At 40.2% G+C, this 27,730-nt stretch overlaps 1 protein-coding gene across 2 annotated transcripts in view; it reads right to left on the bottom strand.

Moving 5' to 3' along the window:
- The window catches only part of ctnna2 (catenin (cadherin-associated protein), alpha 2), a 306,322-nt gene that overhangs the window by 55,379 nt on the left and 223,213 nt on the right, over positions 1-27,730 (bottom strand). For both annotated transcript variants that reach the window (XM_084561584.1, XM_084561583.1), the window contains one exon: positions 14,109-14,261. In XM_084561584.1, coding sequence (XP_084417710.1) covers positions 14,109-14,261 — 153 coding nt within the window. The remainder of the gene's footprint in view (positions 1-14,108; positions 14,262-27,730) is intronic.

Raw genomic sequence — 27,730 nt, forward strand, 5'->3', positions numbered from 1 at the left:
CTTCATAAAGACGAGGACGCACGTTTTTGCCTACCTTAACGAAGCTCCTCCCTGTCAGCCCCTTTTTAAAAATTCTGTATCACCATCTTAATCATCTAAAAAGGAAGATCCCAATTATCTATAGTGGCTGTAGTTCGACCAAAGCCTCTCTGCTGGTGCCAAAATTCCCTTCCACCCCAAATACCATCACTCTGCATCTGACAAGGAACAAATCCCACTCTGCCCATCTATTCTACTGTCTCCTTATTATTGAACAAACGCCAGTGTTTGTAACTTAATACCTTCTAATTATTAGGACCGTGAGGGGTGGTGTTATAATCCAATCCAAGTAGTCAAGGGGACAACTTGATGCCGCGTGACAAACATTTATTTTTTTCTTACGTCCCTCATGTCGTTCAATACAAGTCACAATAATTAAGCAATGCACAACACAAACTTAGTCAAGAGAAGGCTAGTTTCATAAAGGTGCTATAAATGGACGTATTTCCCCACATATTTCCCCAAAGGACCTGACCTGCAATATAAAGTGTTTTACCCTTTAATGTGATATCTGGGGCAAAATCACGGGGTCCTCACAGATTTTTATTCATGCACCTAATTAATCAGTGCTAGGGTGGTGCTCGCCATCGCAATCTTACGCTATTTCGGCATTTGTACAGAGGTAAAAACCCGTAGCTCTAATTACGAGAGATGATCTATTTTCCATAATGAGAATTGATGGCTTCTCTTCTGCACCACCAAGCATTTTCTCTCATTCTCCAACGTAAGGCCTCGGTCTCCCTCCCTCCCTCACACAAACGCACCTCAGAGCTGTATATAGAAAAGGACTAAATGAAACACTGTGTGATTAATGGACTTAATTTCCAGCAGATTTGACTTCACGGTGACAGCCCACTTCACCTCAAAAGCTTTCTGATTATTAGATTTAAGCCCGTGTCAAAAAGTCAGACGGTCTACAGGCGAATGTCCCTCCTCGCTCAAAGAGGCTACTTGCAGAGGACAAACGCAATGTGCCTAAATTAGTCACCTTGTAAAACAGTGAACCCGTATAGACAATAATCCTGTCGCTTCCTGTGGGTGTCATAGCCTCCTAATCTTTGAACACAAAGACAGCCCCTCTCCGTGAGGCTGTGCAAGCCTGTGCTAATGCTGTGTAAACATTGCTGCTGCTGTTTGCCACTGATTTAGCACATGTTAATATTACATGAGACAGAAGGGCCCTTTGATGATGTAAGTGAACACTCAAACTAGGGCTTTCCACCTCAGGGAAGGAGAGATGGGGCTGTGGAGCAGCTCCTTCGAGATTTCCTTCACTTCCGCATTTGCAACCCAGCTCGGTAGGAGTTTGTTTTCCTGCAGTCATATTACAGTGTAGGATTGTTCTTGCTTCAAACACCAGCGCCGAATGTGATAATTAAATGTATACAGTGAGACATTCTACACACTAGCAAATGATGAGAAGGGAAAAAAAAAAAAATATGGTGGCTATTCATGTGTTTGGTTGCCTTTTCTGGCATAATTAACAGAGCCTGTGCTGAAAATACTAGGAACTTTAGACAAATGCACCAAGCTCCTTATATCATTATTTCTAAACTAGGATTGACAACTTTGCTCACTCCGATGCACTTGGATGATATCAAATCAATGTGCAAGCAGGGAAAGATAGATCTTTTGACAGTAACTATTTCCTAACAGTTGAGAAAATCTGGCAACAGTGTGAGGAGGAGAAGAAGGATTAGATGCAAGCAGACTCCACAGCACGGACATTAGTGTAGGAAGTCACACTGTTTTTGTGTTGGGGGATGAAATGTGAATTTCCTATTGATCTGAACAACTCCTTCATGCATTCTCATGACATTGCACAACAATACATTCATGCACGCATGCACAGTTCTGCACGCAATTGGACAATCATCAGAGCCATTTAGTTATCAACACATTCCCCAACATTCATATGACACTTCTGACAATTGATCTTTGCCAGGGCATAATCTTCTCCCAGTGGAGCTACTCCAGACCAACCTTTCCCCACAAACATTTTGTCACTGAGGGAAGTTCGGGCTGGCTTCCTAGGCTACTAAAGTGACTCACACAATGACTTTAGTTGACCTGAATTGGAATATTGTTTACCTTTAATAGGATATCTGCTTTGGGGATCAAATATGTTGTATTTCTATGCAATTCTGTTTGTTGAGTTTGTAATCGGCAACTATTAACTAATGATGCCAGCATGCAAATACACGGATTGCTACATACAATTACATCTTCTATGTTTGCCCTTTTTATTCACAGTAGTTTTTTTTTTTGAGTAAAAAGTAAAGGACAATAAAAAAATATATTGTATGCTAAAGTATACAACAATATAGACTTTTTGAGAAGTATAGTGTTTTACCTTAACCCATAAATTAAAAGCCAGCCTTTTTCAGTCGTCTAAGCAGCAGACTACAGGCTTGGCTGTGGCTTGCTGGAGGCAAGGACCTCTCTTTTTTTTCTTTCTTTTGTTTCACCTGTTTGCTGGAACCAATTCCCCTGGTCTATGAAGTGCCTACGGCCAGTTGTGTCTTTTGAGAGTTGTCCTTCATTACTTCGGCACCAGCCTTTAATAATCCGGCCTCCACTGGACAGTTCAACGATGATGGAGTCAGAAAACGAACTCCTGTGTTTGTGGCTCTCCGCTCTCTGAGGTCTTTTGTCATCCCGTGGCTTCATCCACACACTGAAAACCTTGCATTTTAGCTGGCCAGCTGTGATACTCTGTGAGTTTCCTGTACGTGTCCGCACACGCAGGAACCAAAAATTGTGCTCATACACACTTCTCAGCACAATGTCATCAATAGAGCTGTATAAGGACGAGCAGGCGCGAGAATGAGGAGATCAGTTTCAGGAGAGAGAACAGACTCTTGATGAGCCATTAACCTGCTGTCGGTGAGGTAAAATGGCTGTGGGACGTGGTTTAATTTACCCTTTTATAAAGAGGTCGTTGAATTGATGAGCCACAGGAAGAGAGTTACACCCCTGGTTTGGTGTATTAGCAATTCTGATGGTGAACAGGTTGAGTGAGAAATTGGAAGTGCAGTCAATATTCTGAATCAATCTAGGCTTTCAGAGAATCACTGCCACACTCGTGGTGGAAATCTATACAACTAATAATATAGCTTTGGGCAGGCCTCTTATGGAGGAATGGTCCAATTTGAAAAGAAAATCATTTAAAATGTCTTCTGAAGGACTCGTATTTGTTTTTAGCAAAAACTGTTATTGAAATCTGAGATGTAATAGGCATAGTAAGCTACATGAATTCAAGTTTATTTTGTCAGTCAGTGCTTTCGTTTATCTGTGTCTGGGCTGGGCATGCTCTGCATTGAGTTTAAGATCTCTTTTTCAAAAAAGATCCATCAGCGGGCACAAAGAGTCAATTTTCACTTTGAAAATAAGCTGCCAGAGAGTTCTGTGTGGTCTCCCCGTCATCCATTACAGCAGCTCTATGGATGATAAATTTTAATAGACAAAAGATGACGAGCGAAGGTCTCTTCATCAATGAAAAAGAGGAGAGAAAATTGAAAATTATATGGCCCGGTCGGTGTGTACATGTATCCGGGCCTTCTGTGGCCTTGCAAGTTGCCCGGCTGACCATTTTTCAAAGGAATAGACCTATAGCTTTGCCAATTCTGTCTTATAAAGTAAAAATCACACACGGTGTTCCCCAGAAAACTGGGTGGACCACAATAACGCAAGTAGCATTTAAAAAATGAAGCGGTGACACACCTGACTTTCCCACTTGTAATGTGTATTATCAATGATATGTGGATGTAGTCTGTTTAAAGCCTATAATTAAACAGATATGCAGACATTGAACGTCTCTGATTCTTTCATTTTAAAGGCACCCTAATGCTAGGTCACAGTTTCACAGCAATGAATGATTAGTCCATTACTTTCAGCAGAAACCATTTGAAAAATCTCCTAATATGCTCTGCCATCATAAAAAATCTAATGCAATCACTTGTTTTAGTTTGTTCTGACATCTTGTTACTACATCTACTACTGTGTGTCATATAATATCGCTAAAGAGTCAAACTCATCTGTGTGTACACTGTGCGCTCGTATGAGAGGAATAAAGTGCTTGAATGCACTGTACATCCTTCACTGAGAATGAAATAAAGACGGACATTAATTGGAATTTCATAGCATGCAAGTACAAAAAGCTTTGGCCTGGAGTAATGACTGCAGTGGCATCGGGATTCACAGTCACCTCCGTTTGCATTCAAGTCTCCCCTGCCATGGGAGTAAAACAATGGAACGAGGCTACGGGAGGAAGGACGAACACCCTGCGCTTAAGATCATTATTACATCAGGTATAATTAATTGTGAATGTAACCTACTGAATTATGAACCTGCTCCAAGAAAGCACATGCCCTTTTCAGAATCAACAACTAATTTATATATTATTGGTTTATGAACAGGAAAACAGATTCCTCTCCTATGTATTGTTCTTCAACAGGGCGCTCATGCACGCATTTCCCATGAGATTTCACTGTACAACCGCAAAGTGGTTGGCTCAGTCGTTATTTGTGGTTTGCTGCGTTTCCCCCCATTGACTAATCTCCATCTGCATCTGCAGGTCAAATGCGGTGCTGCTAATCTGATATAACAACACACTGAAGTTCAAGGTCATCATCTAATCATTTCCTTAGTACATCTTCAAGGAATTATTTGGTCCTCTGAACATTATTCATCTCATGAGTAATGAGATTAAATCCGTTTTCTGTATCTCCACATTAGCGACAAAATGGGACATGTCCGGATGCTCTGAACTTTGGAATGCTGCATTGTTCACGTCCTGGAAAAATGGAGAAGATGCATGAATCAGAGGAAAAAAGGCATTATGGGACGTCTAAAGAGATATGACTAAGCCCCCATGGGCACATGACATAATTAAGGATTTATGCCGGCTATATATCATATTACCATAGGAAGTCTACTTGTTCAAAGCATGGAAGCATGGTGCTATGTCAAGCCTCATTCCTCTTTTGCTTTCTCTTTTGTCACACTTAATCTCATGTAATCCACTTAGTGTCATATCTGAAAAAACATGACAGGAATTCCACCAGTCCTTGTCATGTAGCACCTTCACAACAGCTATCCCAGCTCTTAGCGGGAATGCTGACGCCGTTGTCTCAGAGCTAAGCCTATCTCCATGGCAATTTGCTCGGGCAGGGTTCGGTGAAATGTGTCACACAAACATTGCCACCAATTCATGCAGTCTGTGAGAGATAACAGGCCCTTGAGTTGACTCCCTTAAGCCTGCAGGGGAGGGTTTGGGGGCAGTCTTTTGTGAATACATGCTCGATGCCGGTATAATTTCCATTTGTTTATCTCTCTTTTCCCCTTTTAGGGACAGTGGAGATGTAACACAAAGAATATAAATGTCAGCCCGAGATTAAAAGATTGGTTGATTTCTTCCTAGGGCAGAGCTGTAATTCTTCAGAAAAAGGGCTGATGACAAATTCCCTCTCAGACATGTGGACTGAGTCAGAGGAAAATTAACAAAGAAGCCAAGGGGGAAAACTGCCAAAGATGTCAGCATTATTATTAGAATCAAAGTTCCTCAAATTATTTATGTCTGCGCAGTATGCTCATGTTTTAAAATACTGCATTCCCGTTTATATTGGCTTACTCTTATCGGAATAAAACTGTGGTTCAAATGGACGGTATATATGAGTGTACGGGTGAACTCTCCAAGATGTCACCCATGGTTTTTTTTAGGAGTGGTTTAGAAGCTCTGCAATAAAATGTAGCAGGATGTAAACATATTTATTTCTACTGTTAAATTGGGATTTTTGCATAGGGGTCTATGGGGATTAACTCACATTTGGAGCCAGCCTCATGTGGCCATTCTGCTGCAGTTCTTGGCTCTTTCGCATTGGCTTCAATTTCCAGCCCCGGAGGTTGCACTGCTTGTAAGCAAGTCGCAAACAGCTTTCCCCCCGCCATCCCCAGTCAAGTCGTTTCCAAGAGTTTGATAGCTGTAAAGTTTATACTGAAAAATGGAGGCAGTGTTAAGAAATCAGGCCTTCAAAAGCAGCACGTTGGAGAAAATTGTGGCTACCTTTCAGTGGGAACTTCCCCATTGACTGGGACCTACTGGTTGCCGGCTGTAGCTGTATCGATCAGATTACTTTACAGCAAGGTTTCATCACGTTAAGATCCCCCTTGGAACACCTCTGTAAGGAGCCGCTGCTGATGGTGGATATTTCTCACATCAGCTGCCAGTCCTTAGATGAATCTTCGGCATCCGAGACTTAATCTCTTCTTCATCTGCTTAACTTAACCAGCACTTTCTTACGCTGTTTCAGTGTAACTCCCAATACGTCAAGATGTGAGGACTGACGGCCTTACTTTAAGAGATTTAGACGTTGAAGTGAAGCTGTATTAAATTTTTACTACACTTGTTCTGGTGAAATGAATTAATTACTGGGTGTTCTCTTTCCATTTTATTTGAGAGCGCAAATGCTTTCTCTGAATATGCAACGATTCCATACGCATATAATAAGACCTTAGTGTCCGACCAGGGAACCTCTGGACTATTTTTGTTTCAGTCAGTAGTAAGTTAAATAAGTGATGGAGCCAAAAGCGTTGTGTTTTAAAAGCCCATTCTTTTAAAGTCTATTTCGTACTATTCCTCAGAGCTGCGCCTACTTGCAATTCTGTCTTTGAATTCTAATGGACTGAACTGACTGCACACTTTCTGTTCAGACATGCCCTGCGATGTGTAAGAACCCTTAGTGTGTGTGTGTCTGTCCATCAGATAGCTTTGACGGGCAGAAAAGAGCTGAGAGGCATAAGGAATAAGCACCAAAAAGAAAGGTACCTATAGGTGCTGGGCAAAGTCTACTTACGTCAGCTGGTTGCTGTGTAGCTCCGTATGTTATTATATAGTTTGTGGGAATACAAAACTTTTGACTATGGAGAAGCGCAGCCTACAGTATCAAGGAAGCTCGGTGTCCACCCAGCATGCTCCCATCAAACAGTGTTTTCCTCTTTGTTGTGGTAATGATACTTTTTCCTTCCATTTCCTTTGTGGTAAACAGTGACATTAACTCTCTAGTGTGACTGGCCAGTTCATGGAAAGTAACACTGACGAGGAGAGCGTCCCTTTTATACGCATTGATTTACAAAAAAAAACTAAAAACAAACAAAAAAAAAAAGTCAGAGGAACCTGCATGTACTCTAAAACTTTAAATAAATTTTTTTTTAAAAAAAACACTAAGCGCTTTGTAGCTTTGCATAATCTTAGAAAGACAACAGTACCGCATTCTAAATAATTGGATCTCTACAAGAAACAGACATTTTTGTTGAATTTATGATTTATACAGAACATTTTGCGTTATTATCCACACACGCTGAGATTGTCACTGTTAACAACAATCTCATATACTGTTCTTTAGAGACTTCATCAGACTACATCAGTGAACGGTTTTACCTATTCCACGATTCATTTTGTTTTGTCCGTGTACATAATCTGTCATGACGTTAAATATTGAAATAAGCAAAAAGGAAACTGAAGGTTGGTATTCTTCTTCTTCTTGGGCTATGAGCGCTTCTAAAAATAACCCCAAAAGGGAAATAGTCGGTGGATTAGGTTAATGTGTGATCTTTTTTTTAATGTACTTCTGTGGCTACGTCTCCCGAAGCCAGATTTCCTCTGAGCCTAATAATTCAAACGAAATAACCGAATGAAAGGAGAGGATTAATGCTGACCTGAAGGCCGGGGTCATCACAAATAGACCTGTTCCAACAGCGATCCATCCACTTCCCGGTTAACTGTCCAGTAAAAAGCTTAATGCAGTGGCCCCCAGAATAAATATTTACTGCTGCAGTCCGTCCCGTGTTGCTGAGCGCTGAAGGCCAATTCAGTATTGGTTACATTCAACTTTGTATTGATTACGCATAATCACAGAGGGTATGTCTTTCCCCTTGATTCCGCTCATGTCCATCGTAAGGTCACTGCCGTAAATTGAAACAAGGAAAAGCTAATGAACTGAACAGTAAAACTTAACGCAACCGCCTAATGTGTTGCGGAAGCTCCATGATCACAGATTAAACGATATACTGCACAGTTAAAAAAGGAAATTCTACACTGGTTGTGACTAATTTGTGTTTTTACAGCTCATGGGATTAAGCTGTTGCAGCATTTGTGGCGGAAAATATATGCCACTCATTATTAATGAAGAATTCTGTTATCAAGAAAAGCCAGTAAATTTAGAGAAGGGCAAGTAAAGGATTGTTGCAGCGTGTGGTGCAGCGAGGGATTTACAAATGCAAATACAATACAAAGAGGAAAAACATCACAAGACAAGAAAATATGCTATATAGTTTGAAAAGAGCAATGCTGGGAACTGACCAATCACACCATTCAGAGTAAACTGAACACATGCCACATATATAGACTCCGTGGAGTGGCTTGCTCGTGTTCCTGAAAGCAGTGCAGAGACGTTTTAAAGACAAGGCAGATGCATAAGTGTCCTTCATGACACCACAGCTGTTCGAGAGAATGGCTCCAAGATGGAGTCAAGGTCAGAGGAAAATCTCATTCTGACATTAGAATAGTGATGGAGCGTAACGTCCTTTCTGTCCAAGAATTGCTGGCACGTGTACATTGTCACTGCAGTGGCAATAAAAAAAAAAAAAAAAAAAAAAGGAGCCGTGGTAACTTTAAAAGATTGAATATCCATCTTGTGTTTGAATTAACAAGAGCACACCGGTGTGGGCAGCACTAATTTAATGGGGAGCTCAGTCTGCAATGGCAATGAAAGAGAAGGCCAAAAAAAAAAAAAGTTGGAAAGGCAATTATACATTTGTACGGAATGGTGTCGAACGAGAAAGCAATAGATGACAATTATGTATAAAGACACATACTGAAGGGAAGGAGACTCGCAATTTGTATCGGCACTTATTTATAATTCATGTATTGCCCTCCACACACTGTACGTGTTAAAATTACATGAGGACGAAAGCAAGTGAAACCAAAAAAGATGGGTCAAACTGAAATTCAACTCAACTTGTTCATCGTCTTCGATGTGACACAGAGGGGAAAAGATCATAACGACAGCAGAACGCACAAACAAAGACAACGGGGCAGAACCAGCGCTGTGAAGATTCTTCATACAACTGGAATCTTAACTGACCTGCATCAACGTGCCCAAAACTTACGGATGATTTAATATGTCACTCCTGACCAAACCTGAGCAACAACAAAAACTCTTGGATCTTTCCAAGTATGAAAGCTATGAAATATACAAATAATTCATTCATTCATCTTCTGCAACCGTTTGTCCTGTGAAAGGTTGTGGGGGTGCTGGAGCCTATCCCAGCTGTCATCGGCCGAGGGTACACCCTGGACAGGTCTCCAGTCTATCTCAGGGCTAACACAGAGAGACAGACAACCATTCACACTCACATGCACACCTACGGCCAATTTAGAATCACCAATTAATCTAACGAGCATGTCTTTGGATGGTGGGAGTCGGACTTGCTGTGAGGCATCAGTGCTAACCACCACGCCACCGTGCCACCCCAAATATACAAACCATTTGTAAATTTTAGAAGATAATTACTCCATTAATAACGTCCAGAACTAAAGACATGACTGATAATTGCTGTGACACTTGTCCAAATGATCTAGACTATATAAATGAAAAATAGACTCAATTAAAGACAGGTTACAGCGGGTTATATTAAACTCCTGTCTGTCAAATATGAAACATTCACCCCGGTATTTTGGAGGAACCTCACTATAATACTTTTCCTTTCAAACGGAGTTGTGTTAATTTCAATTTCCACACAGAAACACCGGTATAAGTGGACTCTTGTCATCGAGAGGGAAGTTGTTTCTGCTGCTTTCTCTATCTTATTGAAACTAGGGTTAGGATCAGGTTCCTCTCATTAACGTTAGTCGTGGGAATTATTAATGTGTTAATAGACAAGTGATACGTAGATACCCAGAATTTTTACCTCTCTAACCCCTGATGAATAACTAGCACTCTATATCTCTGTGCCTCCCACACTAGTACACAGTACAAATAGACACAGGTCAAATTACCCAGTCTCAGTATGGAATTCAGTTACAGTATAATATAATATAATATAATAAATATAAAAAATGTTAGTGTGCACATGAAGGGCTGTATGGGAATACACATATACACGAGTCTGGAACTACGTGAATATATGCGCAGCCTTTTCCTGCCCATGGTGGATTCATTGCATTAACTCTCACAGATCCATTACAGGTCTTTGAGCCAAACATACAGGCCATACATAGCACACAGCTTCCCGTTCCCGGTAAAGATGGTGTAATGAATATGATGTGATTAACAGAGTCCTCAGGGAGAGCTTGGCTCCTCACTGAGGCGAGCTGAAAACAATGGTGAAGAAGAAGAAGAAGAGAGGTTTTTTATTTTTTTTCCCGCGGAGCCAAATGGAACACAATCAGATGGAAATCCAGCAGCTAAGAGGAGAGACGCCTCTTTACAACTATACTTTGATACTGTTAATGATGTCCAAAGACAGCTTCTCCCCGACACCAAGGAGATGGCTGCAATGACACTGATAGGGATGTTAATTACCTTAATATATTAGAGGACTGCGATGGCGGTGGCTATGATGACTGTCTCTAAGATGGCACGAATAATGATAATGACAGCAATGACCATGATTGTTCCAAGTATATAGGACAGCCTTTAGTGTATTAGCTACTTAGCTAGTATGGACCAGTAATGCATGGTTACAAAGAATACAGTTTTTCATGTCCATTATGTGGCATCATGTTCCCTTTCTTTGTACTATGCAGGAACAATGAGGGTATGCTTTGCAGTACTGGCCAGGGCAGATAAAAGATACTGGATTCTTTTTTTTGGAATGATTTTTAAATGTCAAATTCACTTTGTGAATTCACAAAAAACTGTGTCATTTGCAGTAGATACTTGATCTCATTTTTTCTAGAGCATTCACCAACAACAACTTAAGTACTTAATTGGAGTTTATGCCTACTGTATGTGGGACTAGATGCTGTAACCTACAAACCTACACACATAGTCTGTGCGAGCCATTTATACTTGTGCGCTCGTCAGTCTGGCTCACTCTAACAATGCCACCCAAACGCTAGTCAGTCGGGTTAACTTTTGTTTCTTCTTCCTGCTTCACCTTCAACAACGGCAACTGAAAGTTTCGCCGAAATTTCTTAGAAATCGAGCCTTTCACTGATGTGTTCCATCTGTACTGATCCAAAACAATCCATTCAAAAGCTGCCGAGATGGAGAAGCTGTCAGAAATACTAAAGCGGAAATGCGCTTCTACCAAGAGGACCAATCACAGCTCTTACGGTCTGTGTCGCCGCAACGCGTAGTTACATTTCCGGGGTGGTGCACGTCAGCTAAGGCGTCAGGGTCTGGGCTGTCGTCGCTGCTGCGGCGTCAAATTGAAACATTACTTTGTGTATCAATATTAAAGGAGAAAATAAGCAAATAAGATACCCCCCGATTAAAGAAGGCATTAATAAGTTTGGTTAAACTTAATTCTTAGTATATGACTGCAAAGTCCTTGTCTAAACACATAGATTACTCACTCTGATCACCCAGGCAATAGACAGAATAAGTCTAAAATCACTCTAATAGAACGTTATTGACAAAACATGTCATTACGTCAGGAAACAGAGATTAGTATATGTGTTATTTACATTATTATGAACCCATTTAACCTTACAGAGCTCCAGAGGGTCAGCATGTCCCTTCTATTGAGTTTTGATTGATTGATAGTGCCATTTTGCCATAAAAGCTCCAGAAACAGTTCTGTTCTGTAAACACCTCATGAATCAGACTCATGCCATAGATATAATATTTGTTCCCATGACAACTGACTTTATTGCCCTCAACGATGTCAATATGTGAGGTACATTTGAATGGGGATATAAACATATACATGGCTACTGACGACACCAGTGACATTCCAAGTTTAGTTCGTGGCATTTTCTTGTTTTCAACAAGAAGTAATATTCAGAACATTTTCAATTATATATTTAATCTGGTGGAAATGCCAAATTATGAACCAACAACTACTCATTTGATGACTCCACCCTGGGCAACAGCGTCAGTATGCTTCAAAAATGCTTCACTGTTGTAGAGGTCTAGTCTCAGGAAATGAAACCAATTTACTTTTATATTTACCACCATTTACCATCCAAACGAACGAGGCGCAAAAAAGTGCCACATCTTCCTGTTTTCCTTTGGGAGAAGAACAAATTAATCTGCCTAAAATGTCCTTGGGCCAGACAGAAATTTACACCGCTGTATGCAAAGGACAGATTGCGAGTGTAGCATCAGTCACATCCTCTCTCATCAGCAAACAGCTGGGGGAGACCAAAAGGGCACACAAATCACTCACCCGCTCAACTGATGTCAGAGGAAGCCGCGGTGCTGTTTTAAGTGACAGTATGTTAAGAGGAGCCCGCATAAAGACTTCTAAGGGATCCTTTGAATGAACTATGAGAACAAAAGGCAACTCCCACCAAAGGGTGGTCAAATTTATCACAGGACTTCTCTCTTCTCTGAAAACAAGAGATAGTGGATGTCTTAACTTGAACACAGTGCGCATAGCCTTTCCAACTTGGCTAAGCAGTGTGATACCCCAACAGCTGCGCTACAGCCGAGGGTAGCTGTTTTCTTTTGAAAACAACATGAAGGTTTAAGCACTGAAGTTTGTTAAATAGTTCCTTTTTAAGGCCTGACTGCATCATGATATGAGGTAATCAATTATCCTGCATTGCTCTGAACATCCTGGATAAAGCTTTTCCTCCCCTTCCAGAGTCACTGAATGTTTTACCAAAAGGCCTTTTCAAAGTGTTTGCTTCTGAAACCACAGAGAGGGTGGAGTCCCCTGGCCATCAAACCAAACCATGATTTCACAAAGTCAGACTTATCTAAACAGCGCCTAACCTTCGAGTAATGGGTCCACACGGCCCGTGTGTAAGTGTCTTATGCCTTTCACTACTGTGTAGCCCTTTGCCTGAGTGAGTTTGCTATGCAATGACGCCAAGCTGCACCTTGCGGTTTTTTGTAGCTGTCTAATGTTCATAAAGAGGTGAGCAAGCTGACAACATGTGGAAGTAGGCAGCAGAAGGATTACATATCAGCTCTAAGTCAGGAAGAGGTTTGTTCAGCTCAGATTTACATTTGTATAAGTGAACGCAACAGACTTGAAGTGGGAGTCAAATACTTCATACCATGTACTGTAGGTACTTAAAAAGACAAAGACAGCTGAGTCATTCGTTAATCTTAAGCGGATGGTGGGTTGGCGGGCAGGTGGATAGGATTTTGCTTGTGTTGAAGCATTTCATGTGGAAAAAATATTGTTCTCACTCTCTGACAAATAGCTCTCCCAACATTGTTATAATAAAATAATAATAATAATAGTTTGGTAAGGTTAAGATCTGTGAAACAAAGACATAAAGCTGCATGATAGGTATAGGTTTACTGAAAGTTTCTGAGCTTTACAAGCCAAGTTAAATCACAGCTATTTCTGAAATGAAAATAAAAGCCAATGAGGGGTGATGCTTCAGATTGTGGTTTTCAGTGTCATTACAGGCACATCTGCACATTCAGTCACGAAGAACACAATGTTTAGAAGCGTTCTTTTACAACATTAAAAAAATATTTCACCACTATCTGGGAGAACAGGAATGTTCTATAGCAGCCAACCAGTGAAAGCAAGAATGCGTGTACAAGTTTCTCACAGAGGTCTAGAGGAAGTGTGTGTGTGTTTCTGAAATTGCGTCGTTTTTTTATTGAATTATCCGTCTGCTGCACAGTGTTTTTTTCTATTAGCCGTGTTCAGGTGCAGTGTCTGTAACTACTTTCAAATAATAAAATATACATTTTGCCTACATTTATTATCTATGTGTGCATGCGTATCGTGTTTTGTTGTATAATTTAAAACCGAATCACCATCATGATGGCCACATACGCACATTTCTTGCACACACCTCATTAAATCTCCGATATGGCGAACACGAACTGATGTATGTGTGTGTGCGCCCCGATGCATAATTCAAGACTGACCTCCACCAGCTTGTTGGCATGTTCACGGAACACCTGGGCGTACTCCTTGACCTCCTTCTCGTTTCCACTCTTAGCTGCTTCAATGAGCACCAACAGAGGGACGTTGGTCTCGAGGAAAGAGTCTGAGATGTGGTCCATCACTGCCTTCCTCAGCTACAACAAAGAGGGGGAGAGGGATGGAAAAGAGGTCATATTATTAATAATACCGCAGATGACTTCACTGTATTCCATTTGACAATGATTACATATCACTTAGCACTGCAATGAATACGATGTAGCAACATAATGGGGTGAAAGGACAGATACAGGGGCAATACAGGAAGAAGAGTGAAAAAGTCTCTCAGCGGGCAGGAGTGTAAATTGCTTGTGAGGTGTCATTTTCCCCATAAGGCCTTTTACTGGGGCAACTTACATCTTTGTTTATGGAATCATTTTGTACCAAACTGGCAGGAGACTGGCTGTTTTATAAGACAGTAAATGGACCCTGATCCAACTCGCTGAGATATCTGATGCCAGAGGTAACAGTATAGAAAACACTGCAGACGGGCTATTTAGGAGGAGTTATTTCACATGAGCCCAGCACTAAGGCAGAAAACAATATAGGCTATAGTTGACTACAGGGCGAACAAGAGGATCCCCACGCATGTAGCACATTTGTTTTCAGGCTGCACTGAGCCTCAAAGCTTCTGTCATTACTTCAATAATTCATTCTCTAATTATCTTCTGTATAAAAGGTACTGCTCATCTGTGATGGCATGAAACATCAGTATTTTACTGCATATGTTATGTCAAAACACTGCTTAATGCACTAATGTAATTGTAAAAGAAAAGAAAAAATCAAGCACAGCACAATACATAAAAATGATGTTGTCAACATCTTCACTTTAACATTATGAACAATGCAAGATTTGATTTCAGAAGTGTTTTGTTTTTTTCAATTTTTCAATCAAAACAATCACGGTTATGTTAGCGCCCGTACAAACAGAATCCCGTTCGGTCTCTCACTTCTTTTGAAGAAGAAGAAAGAAGGAAAGTTAAAAACGTCAAAGCAAGAAAGGATAAAGAAGAAGAGTAGCTGTGAGTGACAAGCAAAAATTATTTCAAGCCACAAAAAAAATAAATCATATGTAAGCCTGCGTCAGTCCCACTTAAATCTCCTGCAGCAATTAACAATCTTAATTGCAAGTCTCAAGTGTGAATGAGAAAAATCGTGAATTGTGACCACCTTTGGGCAGATAATCCATCACTGTTGCCTCCATAAAGAAAACGAGAACCGGCCCGTTTAGTGGACATGACATGTCTGAAAATGTATAATCCTTAGGCCCACACTCTGTATTGCACTTCATTATCCAAAACATTATACTTGAGGATTTCTGATTTGAAGAGATACCATAGTATATTAGCTTCCTCAAAGGCTGATAAAGTTGGGATTTTTTAAAATTGTGAATGCTGCATCTTTTTGTCAGGTCTGCATCTGTGCGTATGTGTAACCTTCCTATTCTGTCACCTGATGGGAAGTGTGATGAAACAGATAAAAAAATAAAAAGACGTATTGCCAGAACTGTCTTCACACTATGTTAGCGCTGTTGACGTACAGGGAAAAGTTGTTGCAGAGCACACTATTACTCCGGGACAGGGGGAAAAAGATCTGTTTTTTTTGCAGACCTCATCTCTGATCAGCTTACCAATGCTCTCACTGCAGCAAATGAAGAAACCACTGCGTTAAATACATGTTCTTCTATGTTGTGTAATGTCCATCATTATGACGTATTATAGAGCAGGAGGGAGTCATGCGTTACTAATCACCACTGAGCGCATGGTGAAGGAGACTTTCATAATTGTTGTTTAAAGAGCAGAGGAAAGAGCAGAAAAGTAGCAGAATGCAGCAGTCAGGCCGGTGGGAGGCCTATCCTAGGGCAGCATCAGATTTATATATTACTGGAAAACAATGGGAGGCTTATATTGCATCAAAAATGAATAAGATGAGAATAAAAAGAAGTGAGTGACATAAGTTCCCAGCAGGCATACATGCAAAAAGAAATGTAGTTCTATCTATTATGTACTATCTATGATTTTAGCTCTGGTGTACACCACTTGTCCATTAAAGTCAACAGAGTGAAATAATCCGATCTGGGTTCCCTGTATCCTGATAGTGCTCAGTGAAGCACTGTTGCTTACACAAATGTATTTATGGCAAGTTGCAAGTTTTGACTTTGTGCATTATCTATTTTTCAGACCTGGTTTTATTTTAATTCAATATGAACCAGAAACTTTTACCGTTTGGATGAAAAAGTTTTAAAAACATTAATTTGTTTATTTTCATTTTCATTTTTGGAGTCCGAACTGAGCCAGCATTTTTAGGTGTCAGGCTGTTGGTGAGAGTCCGTGCCCTTAGTTTTTCCCTAGCCTGACTTCTGTCACCAAACATCAGCCAATTCACCATGAATTGGAGGCGAGTCGGTGAGGGAGATCTCTCTCATGGTCTGATCAGTTTAAAGAACCGGTGGACAAGAAGAAAAACAAAAGTAGCACGAGTCGGCAAAACGTTCAAAGGGCATTCAGAAGGCTTTTCTTGTTTTACCTCTAATCTGAACATTCAAACAATCAGTATGATTCAGGGATGGTTTGTAGCTCCTCTTACGTTCATAGCCTCATAGCTAATAATAAATCTTCTGGTCCTCTATGTTATTTTATTTCAGAGAGTTAAGTTTTTGTGGTATGTTCAATTGCAACTTTTTACTGAGCATGAGCTGACGTTACAGTCGGCCTTCTTTGCCACTAGTCATTCAATGCCAGCTTGTTGTATCCATACCCCCTTTGTTTTTAATAATGAGCAACTCTTAGTCAATGGCCCACATGCATAGGATGCATTTAAAGTGCACCAAAGCTCAGTATACTCATGAATGCCCAGCAGTGAAACTGATCTCGATCGTGGGTTCGAGTGGCGAAATGATACAGATGAGAGATTTCCCAAGTTGCACTCTCTCCTGCACCATCAGCATTCTAATGCCCACACACCGCTCCCGCAGAAATCCATCTTCAATTTTTCTGATCTCACCTCCCTCCGTGCCTCCCCCCCTCGCTGTCTCTCCTCCAACACCTCCCTCTGTATTTCGCTAACACTTAAAGGAAATAGATCTGGAATTCCAATAGATAGCAAAGGCTCTGCTCATTACAAGTTAGCGGGGGAGCTATTTGTCTCCCTCGTGGAGCAGTGCCACAGAGGTTCGAGCTCTGAAGGCAGTGCGTTTTTGTTTTACATATTAATATTTGCGACTTTGGGAGAAATGTTATAGGTGCGGGCATTAAATCCAGGGTTTCATTTGTGGCCATATTTTATCTTTTGAGAATGCTCACAGCATGCTAGCTGGAAGCACGTAGGCTGAGGAGGATTTAACAGACAGACTGTTTTACTCATTCACCGTTCACACACACTGATGGAGCTTCCATGTAACACTCTCACCTGACAATCTGTTTAAGCACTTCCAACTTTTGGTGAACAGTCAAGGGAGGGCACTTTCAACAAAGACAATATATGCACAAGGATAGGTTCACTGGTCAAATTCAGAATGCATTAGAAAAATCAACAGTGAGTCAGGCCTACAATACCGGACCTGACTAATACATATTACTGAAGTCAGCTTTAATTGAGACATGCACCTTTAAGACTATTGCGTTGCCTGGATACATCCAGCGGCAACTTTTTTGTCGCTGTAACATGCCTTCTGTTACAACAACAGACTTCTTCGTTTGTATTTCACTTTCTACTCAACAGTAAGGTTTAGGTATGTGAGGCAATATTATTGCTGGTGTATGACAAGATAACGGCGTTCAGTCGGACTTACCGAAGAACACGACACTTAAACTGTTACATCAGACCAGATTCCCTTCAAGATGTGAGGCTGTGACGACGGTACATTAAAGCCATGATGTCAGACATGAAACATTGCAGCAATCATATATGACACCTGACTGTTATATTCAGATGTACGCATATGTTGTTTAATGGTCTACACATTTAGAAATTAATACTTGATCAAATGTCTATGTTACACTGAACTGTAAATGTCGAGTAGTAAGACAAATTTCACATGGTGTTTTTTTTCTCTGGGTTGACCCACAGCTCAGACATCCTCCCTGTACGCATCTTGTGTAACCATCTACTGCTCATGTTCTGTGCAGACACAGAGTTAAACCACCTGATGCCCCAATGTGTGACTCTCATAAGCCAACTGGCGCCATCCTACCTCGAGGTGAAACACATGTTTGAGTGAGTTTCTTAATAGACCCAGGCGGATTACGTTTTATGGAAATTAAACAATTCTGACAAAATGGTTGCTATGCCAGAATTAGGCGTCAGTTCCACCTGATACCAAAGTAGCAAACATGACAGATGAATACTTGCCTCACTGAAAAGTGGGTGATCTATGAGATCTTCAAAGATGAGATTAGCATTCATTTGCTCTTTATCAGGGAAAACGTTTGAATTTAGTGGGATTAGACACCTGCTCCTTCAAAAAAAAATAAAAATGATAACACAAAACAGATGCCAGAGGAAAACTGTTGCAAACATCCACTATGATCAGTCTATGACTCTAAAGCAAAGGAATTAATTCAAGTTCAGGATTGCAAAAACATAGACTGAGTTATCATGTTTACACACATGCATTCAGGGACCGGCTTGTCATCTGAGTCATAACATATGCAAAAGGTACAAACCATGGATCGGAATTTAAAAGAGAAAGATGTGCCAGATTTCTGAATGTTTACAGCTGGACTTCAGTTTCTGTTATGGTTCACTTGAGATTCCGAACACATAGCAGCGGGTACTTTAGGGTCAGTACGGGAAAGTTTCTTATTAAAATGTCAAGAGCAATCACAGCATAAACGGCTGGAGTCATGGCTGAGGGAAAACAGCCTGAGCAAATCAAAAATTAAGTAATAGCTCTCATATATGATATCTATCAGGGAGCATGGGAAGATGATGAGTGAGTGGAGAGTGCAGAAATAAAAGAGGGGGGAGAGGGAGTGACTTATCATCTACAGTCTAAGGACGAACAATCGTCCCAAGGCCTTCATTTAACGTGTCTTGCGGAATAAAACGCTAGCCAGGGGAATCTGTTTTTTGAAAACAATGCCTAAACGGTGCTTTAACACTATTCGCTTTCAAACCTTTTTTCTGTTCATGAATTAAAGAATATTTCCTGTTTTTATTTTTGTAAGCTTGATCTGACGACTTGACCAGCTATGGACCCATCACACACCGTTTCTTTTCCTACCTATTGTCTAGTCCTATTTGGAAATCATGGCGGACTACAAACTGGGACCCAGGCCTGAACTGAACCAGCCATTCTTTAGGAGAACGCAACTAGCCATGAGGGCCACAACAGGACCTTGCATTTAGATCTGATCTGGGCAATCCGATCACAAGTAGCCAGCGTAAAAGGCAGGTATGAACACCCTCCAGGACGCATTTGAGAGATCCGATATCTGACCACATTTGGAGGTGGTCTGGGTCGCATGAACACAATGAGTCCTGGGTCACATTAAAGACCTCAAACTCAACAGCCTCCGAGTTTTGCCTCATTTTTTATTCTATCATTATCCTGTGTGATTCTGTCACTAAACAACGTATCAACATGAGGTTTATTTTTGATGCAGTTTATGCATTAGGAGTTGCGTATGGTTAAGTTATGTATTTCCTCAATCAGTGTCTTCATTTACCTTTATTACCAGAGTTTATGGTGTGTATGGACATTTCAGGGGTTGGAGTTATTATCTGAGTTCTGTGCAGGTCTAACTGACGTCAGGACGGAGATCAATAAATAATAAGTTGAAGTGTGTGCCAAAGTCGTGACGCACACACATAAAACAGCACTGATCTCGATTCTGGAAGAGCGGTAGAGATCCATGAGAGACATCAGCTGTTACAACATTCTACTGCGCCCCAGAGGATGTCAGTGTTTATTTAAATACAGATGGCGAAACTGAGATCGCATGTTAAAGCCAGGTGTGAACACACGTACCTAAAGCTGGCCACTTGTGATTGGATTGCCCAGATCAGATCTTAAAGCAACGTCTGAAGAGGCCCAGAGACCGCCCCTGCATTGGTGCCTCTCAGGCTCCAGCATCAGAGACACCTGCCCCTGCCCCTGCGCCTGAGATCCTTGATTATTGACAGCATCTGGACCCTTTTTCTGGAGATTTTCCACTGACTTTTCTGCTCCTTATTTATTTTTGACATCCTTAATCCTGTCTTTCACTTTGTTCCTTTTCAAGTCGTCTGTGAAGTTACACCTGTTGAAATACGTTTGTTGAGTTATGCCTGTGGAGTTACCCCCATTGATATTTTGGTTCTGTTCCTCATGCTTCCCTGTGTTCCTGAGTTTTTGTCTTGCTTTTGTTTTTGGATATCCCGCCTTCCCTGCAGTGATTTTTGTTCCAGATTTAGTAAGTTTTCTATAGTAAGTTCTTTTGTTTCCTGCTCCTGCCTTTCCTCGTGTCTGCAGCTAGATCCTTCCACCTCACCACACAATTTTGATAAGGTAATTTAGTCAGAGTAGGCAATTGATTGCACCCTTCCTTGTGACTAATTTATTAATTGTTCTACTATCTATAACTGTCTTGTTTTCAGCTCAACATATACCATTCCATTATAGGAATATACCCTGCCATATTGGAAAGGGGCCATTTGACTTAAAGAGTGGAGTGGGTAATATCACTCACACTGTTTGGTCCATAAGTGCGGCAGTTGCACACATCCTGAGATAATCCCCAACAAATATTACACACATAAATAATTTACAGGAACAGTGAAACGCCACATTAGAACATAAAAACATGGTACGAATGTACTCATATCGAAAAAAGATCCAGAATCTTAAGTCTGATATGCTATCATATGAAGTTTACATGGTAAATTTATTTAGAGCCTATTCAAACAACGAGTACATACAGAACCAACCTCAACCAACGAACAGCTGTCTGATGGATCTGGAATTGATGCTAATGAAAGCGGTGTGATAAAACCATAACACCAAAGTTGTGGTTCCTAAACACAGTGCAATGTGCTGAAATGTGACCCAGCGTTGAAGTGGAGATCTGGGTGATAATTTCTGATGTGTTTGTTTTTATGTGTGAAACCTTTTTCATGGAAATGTGAACCATCACGTAAGTAATAATTCAATGTGTGCAAACAACAAAATCTATTTCCAGCTCAGTACACTCTGTTTCACATTACCTGCAGAAGTGTACCATGTGAGTGGGCACTCACTCACTGGACAAATACTGAGATGGTCCTGTTTCAAACATTTGCAAACCTCCAGCTCTTAATACTGTGTAGCTGTGCTACTTGTTGTTTAGGGGAATTTAATTTTTTCAGTTGGTAAAGCTGCCCATTGTTCTCTGCAAAAAGCCTTCAGGTCCTGTTCATTTTTGGGTATCTTGCTTATATTTGAGACCATATCCATATTTGAGGTGGCTCAATGACTTTGAGGTCAGGAGACTATGGTGGAGAACCTTCATTTTTTTTTTTTTTCTACTGTAGCCACTGAAGGGTCGCTTTAGCTTTGTGTATTGGACCACTATCATGTTTCTATGTATTGCCCAGCTTCTGGGCTGATCAATGTCCTCAACATGTCTGATCTTTCTGATAACATGCTGCATTCATTCTGCCATTATCTTTGACTAAATTTCCTGTTGCTCACACATCCACAACAAACATCAAAGATCCACCTCCATGATACCCAGAACGGATGGTGTACTTTTTGTCATCGGGACTTGGACGTCAAGCGCCTCCTTTTTGTGCATCTTGAATCAACCATGCCACTCTTTGCAAAAAAACAAATTGTATTTCTGACGATTGTGGGTTTTTCTTTGGATCCCAACAATTTCCCGGTACTTGAAATCTTCTTTTTTTGGTCAACCTGACCATATCTTGGTTCCAGCGGACCATAATTTTCCACTTCTTTATCAGGGTTTGAACAGCCTGGCATTTTCAGATATTTGGCGAGGAAGTTCAATTCCCTTTTCTTGCAGGTCCTTGGACAGTACTTTTGTTTTAGCCCCAAACACAATAGCCAGTAACATTTAAGGTTACGTAAACTTTCCATCAGTGTCATTTGGGTGGTTTCTGTCATCACAATATATGTATATAATAGTGTAATAATGAATGACTTTTCAAAGGTTTTCTCATAAAGGTAAAGCTCATGTATAAAAACTGAGTTAACTGAGTAATATATTCTAAATGTATATGATAATATAAGATGTGACAGACTCTATCCAACAAAAATCAAAGGTTTGGATTTATGTCAAATTTAAATGCTCATTTATATATAGTAACATTTTATTGTTACTACATTTAATGATAACACAGTCCTGACAGTTTATCAGGTTAAGTTTACCCTTGTTAGTCTGGCAAAACTTATCCATTTAGCACAGTACGATCTAGACGCAAAATAGGAAATCCAAAATGACCTGCTCAGATTTTGCAATTGGATGGAATTGTGGCACACTGTAACACTGTCAAGAGCTGCAGGCTCAACCTGAGACAAGAGATATTGAACACTTTAAGGGTTTGCAAGCACACAACAGGGACACTGAGAAAAGACAAACGGGCGAAATAAGTTATCACTGTGCACAATGAAATTATTGCTCTTGAAAAGATATTTTTCTTGCTGTTAAAGTTACACTGATGTCAAAGTGCAACTTTAATTTATACTATTTCACATTTATTAGTGCATTTATCAACACACATTGTGTTTAAAATTGTTGTGTATTGAGTTTTGTAGAGCCTGAAATAAGAGGAAATGTTCAATAACACAGATAATGAAACTACTAATACCTATCCTCCAAACATTTTGCATAAAAATATCAAAAAGATTAAAAAATAATTCGGAATGGTTAGTCCAAACAAAGAGTTACAGCTGACAAGATTCGTGGCAGCTGTTTCTCCTTAGCGTGATAACCCTCAACAATTAAAAACAGCTGTACTAATCAACAAACTAATGGCAGAAATGGAAATGATTTCAACATCCCAGAGCAGAAAGAGAGCGAGAGAGAAAATATATATGAGGCAGAATATGCGAGGCAGTCGTGCTATCGGGAATCCTGGAATCAGCCATCAGTCAAAATACAGCCCAGAGAGATGACTTGACAGATGCATTCATTACAGACAAGATGACAGGGGGCACAACACATGGCTCATTTCCAACAGCTTTCTCGGGTTGGTTACAGAGTGAATACTAATTAAAGGGAGGAAAGAAATCTCCATGCACTGAATTATGCTGCGGTTTAAAGGTCTGAGGAAGCTATTTTTGTTTCATTTATTTAAAATCACCATCACCTTCACCATGCCTATCTTCTAATACCAAATCTCAATCCCTTTAATGCAAAAAGGTCTTCTTCTTTGTTGCACTTGCGTTGTTAATTACAATGTCTAGACTAGAAAGAGAATATATTCTAAAACAAATTTATACAAATGTCAACATGTGCACAATGAGCACACACAAGATGTGATTTCTTTGTGATTTTATATCTAAGTGTATATTTTGCATAGATTCTAAAGTGAACAAGTGTATCTACTCATGCATTAAGTAAACAGGGTCCTAATTCAAATGCATTAACTTACTTCCCCATGCATTTATGCAGTGCACTAATGTAGGCTGACTTGGTGAACTCATATCCGAGGGCAGAAGCAAAAGTCATTAGGGAAAGCACCACCTGGTCTGACGAGTCAAAGTTAAATTAAAAAAAGAGCATTTTTTTCAAAATAGGCCATAAAATGACTCAGTTAAAAAACAAAGAAAGTTTGTTGCTTGAATTTAAATGTATTTAAAAGAACATTGAATATGTTAATGAATAAGACAAAGTACTAAAATGGTCAAAGGTGAATTTTCAGAGTTGGCTTAATGCTGTACAACAGAATGCTAGAATCGTTTATTAGCTTTTCTTGAAATTTTTATTACATATCAATGTAAAAAATAGGAATGTGGTTAATTTTTATTTCAGTGCCATAAGAGAATGCAATAGCAAATGAATATGTTTTAATTAAAAAAGACAGCAGGGGTCTGTTCTTCATATCAAGTAGACTTGTTACCTAAAACAGTAACTAAGCTTTATAACCCTAGTTCTATGATCAAATAAGCTTTGCTCTGTGACCAGGCTTACTACAAATGGATGCATAAATCAAGATAAAGCTACTCTGTAATATGCAGTACTGGGTCAGGGACTCTTCACGCGGAGATTAGCCGTCAATGGACAATCTGTGCAGTTCAGGGAAATATGCATTTTGTATGTATCCTGTTCGAGTTGATCTTAAGTAAAGAGAAGCACAATCCTATTGCCTGACAAGCTATTCAGAATTCTGGAAAACCAGAGAAAAGCTTCAATTACACTATTTTTTTACCATACAATAACATTTCTTTCTTGCAATATCTGTGCTTGGTAAATGTTAAGGATATATCACAACAGGTAAGGGCAGGGTTAAGGAAAAGGTCTTGGTTACAGTTAATAAAAATGCAAATGGTCCCATCCACCTTTCTTCCTGACATAAAGCACAAGAAAATTATTCATAAACTGTAAAGATGTAAGACATGTGCTGCATAACTGAATTTAATTCCAAACACCACTGTGCAGAGACGCATCTTTTAACCTCATAGCTTTGTCAAATTTTTAATGACATCAATGCTGTAAGTGGCATCATGCATTATTTAACCACAGAAGCAATTATTTTATTATCCCAAAAAAAACAAACTCACTTTTAGGTTAACAACACTATAACTGAATTGCACTAGTAAATCAGAATAATTAACACTTTCATGTCACTCCCATTTCCTTTAAGCTGCTTTAATGATACAAATGAAAGCCAAATTAATATTTTTGTCTGAGCATGTTGTCAGAAAGATTTAAATACTATCCTTTCAAAAAATTATCTAGGCTTGAAAATCAGCAAATTGAAGCTTACTCTTTTCATCAAAGCAGTTTACTGGGAACGCATCATGAATGCTCAGTTCTACTGCCACTAGATTTCATGCGTCTCATGCAGGTCAGGGCTTAGGTCCTTTCACAGCCGGCATTTCCAGGTATATATCACGTGGCATAGGAATGCGTCTCCACATATGTGGAGTCGCATGGAGACCACTTGTGATCGGATCTCAGTTCTGCAAAAACAATGGATTTCTTTCGCTGTTGTTTCAGAACCATGAACAATGTAGGTAATGGACAACACTTTCTGTACGTCATCTTTTATAACGTTTTTTCTTACTTTTAATCACTATTCAATAACTATTACATTTGTTTAGCATAAGTGCTGCCTCATATTTTCTGATTTTAGTTGGACAGGAGTTCTTAGGTTTTTTTTGCAGCAGTGTCCTCCACGACAGGGCTGTTGGTCTGTTCCTTCGGTCTCTTTCTTGTCAAAAACCTGTCCATTTTGCACTAGCTACATGCTAGCTTGAGGAGCAAAGCAGCTTAAGGGAAAATTACTTCTGGTTTCTTCATTAAATAATTCCAAAATTTCATATTTTTAAACCCTCTCAGAAAATATTAACAATACTTTTATTTTGTACTGGGTGTAATTACTTTCATTCGTTGCCCAGCTACTCTCTACTGCCTGCAGTTCAAGCAAATTGCAAGACTTTTAACCACTTCAAGGACTGCATTTCCTTTACTTCAGTATCTTTTCACAACATTCCCTTTTATTACCATATTTCCCTTTTTTGACAGTTGACAGAGAAAGAGAAAGAAGAAGAGAGAGAGAGAGGGTAAGACATGCAACACTGGTCCCCCTGGCTAGAATTCAAACAGTGGCTGTGGCTCTGTGGTATGTGTCCCCTTGTCTGTGTGACCGTCTGTGCAAAAACAAGGAAAAAAGTAATTATTTTATTACAACTGCATTTAGATTTTTGTGGGGATCGTTGATTCTTTACATATTTAAATTCTTTAGATTAGATTCAACTTGTCATTGTATATGGTACAGGTACATAAAATACTGGATCAATCATCCAGCATTCTATTGTATTTATCTGCTGTTATCTTATTATTTTTAAATTTTGTTTTAAAAGGGACATGATAGACCAGGAGGTTGCCATGAAAAGAGCGACACTGCTGTCTCTAGAGGGTCAGCTGTTGCTTACGTACTACTGAGGCATAAGTAGCTTTTGAAGATGAAGTTTTAGGTAAAAGTAATGTCATCTAAAATTCAGCATAGGTGAAAGTAAGGATATAAGACAATAAGGAAGATCTCTTCTTCTCTCTATTTTTCCACCTTCAATTCAGGGTTTTCCTGCTGCTTCAGTCTCCGTAACCTCTGCTTTCCCACACTAACATCTCGACTCAAATGACCAGTTTGACCACGTTCTCTGAGCCTCTCAGTTTCAAGTCCCAAATTTTTTTTTTTTAAATTCACTGCAATTCTGTCACTCCGAGGACTCTCATGATGCCCGTCGTGCAACCTCTCTCCTCCCCATCTCGACACTGAAGTCTCCGTCAGCCTCTTGTCCACCACCACCAGCTTCTAAACTCTAGTGGGCATTGTCCCTATCTAATACACTTATCTGGCCCTCACTGGAGTCGAACAATCTCACAAGCTGTTGGTGTGTTAGTAAAGTTTGATTCCAAATCATCTCTCTCATGTGACTGTCATGGAACAAAGCTGCATACACTGAGGGGGCAGGTTTTCAAAGTCAGACAGCCTGCTGAGAACATAGATCAATTCTAGTGCGTTTCCCCGCTTTAGGCCATGGGCTTCAAAGAGTCTATGGCTTGAATGAGCAGTTTGAGGGTGGGAAAAAAAGAGCAGTGTACTTTGTGTAAATCTGAACAATAATCACAAATCAGGATGGAAGGGACATTGCTTTGACAATACACTTCAGTGGTGATTGAAGATCTCTTGTGGGGGATGGGGTGTAAAGATGATCAATATCACTTGTGAATAAAGTGCAACTTTGTAATCACTGCGGACAAAGGCAGGAATAACAGGTTCCCAGGCTGTAATTTTTGAGCCATGAAGGTTGGTTCAATATTTGCCTGCGCATCTGAGTGTATTCCTTTTAGGGTCAAAAATCAGACATACTCTTAACATTTAGCAAAGTGCTGCATGGTCACGCTGCACCACATTGCCTCTTTCGGATGGGGTAGCGTTGCAAGCATTTACATCTTCCAAGAAAACAAAATGCGGGCGGCAACGACATGCTTGACATCTACTGAATTTGCCCTGGATAACAGACGGCTTAGCATCATCTTGTATGTAAACACAACAGCATGAAAGAGAAAACAATGCTGCATGTCTCTGGCGGTGTTGTCACAAGCCCTGTTCAGTCTTACCTGCTCCCATTACACAGAACGCTGTCTGTCATCTGCGCTTGTCTGCTCTAATATTGGATCGTGCCTTTTCACAATGGAGACGTTTGAGACTCAAATGCTCAAGCGCACGGCTGTGCTCCTCCCCTCAGGAAGGTCTCCGGTCTCTACACGGTGCCACAGACTTGTTTAACTCAACACGTGTTTTGCTGATATAATTACAGTATCGCGGCGCATCGCTGTGTAATGCCTGCATGTGTGCTGCGAGTTTGCCCTCCCATCCCAGCTCAGAGCTCAAACACACCGCCCATTCTGTCAAACCA

The sequence above is a fragment of the Chelon labrosus genome (assembly GCF_963514085.1).
Source record: "Chelon labrosus genome assembly, chromosome: 2".
Taxonomy (NCBI): domain Eukaryota; kingdom Metazoa; phylum Chordata; class Actinopteri; order Mugiliformes; family Mugilidae; genus Chelon; species Chelon labrosus.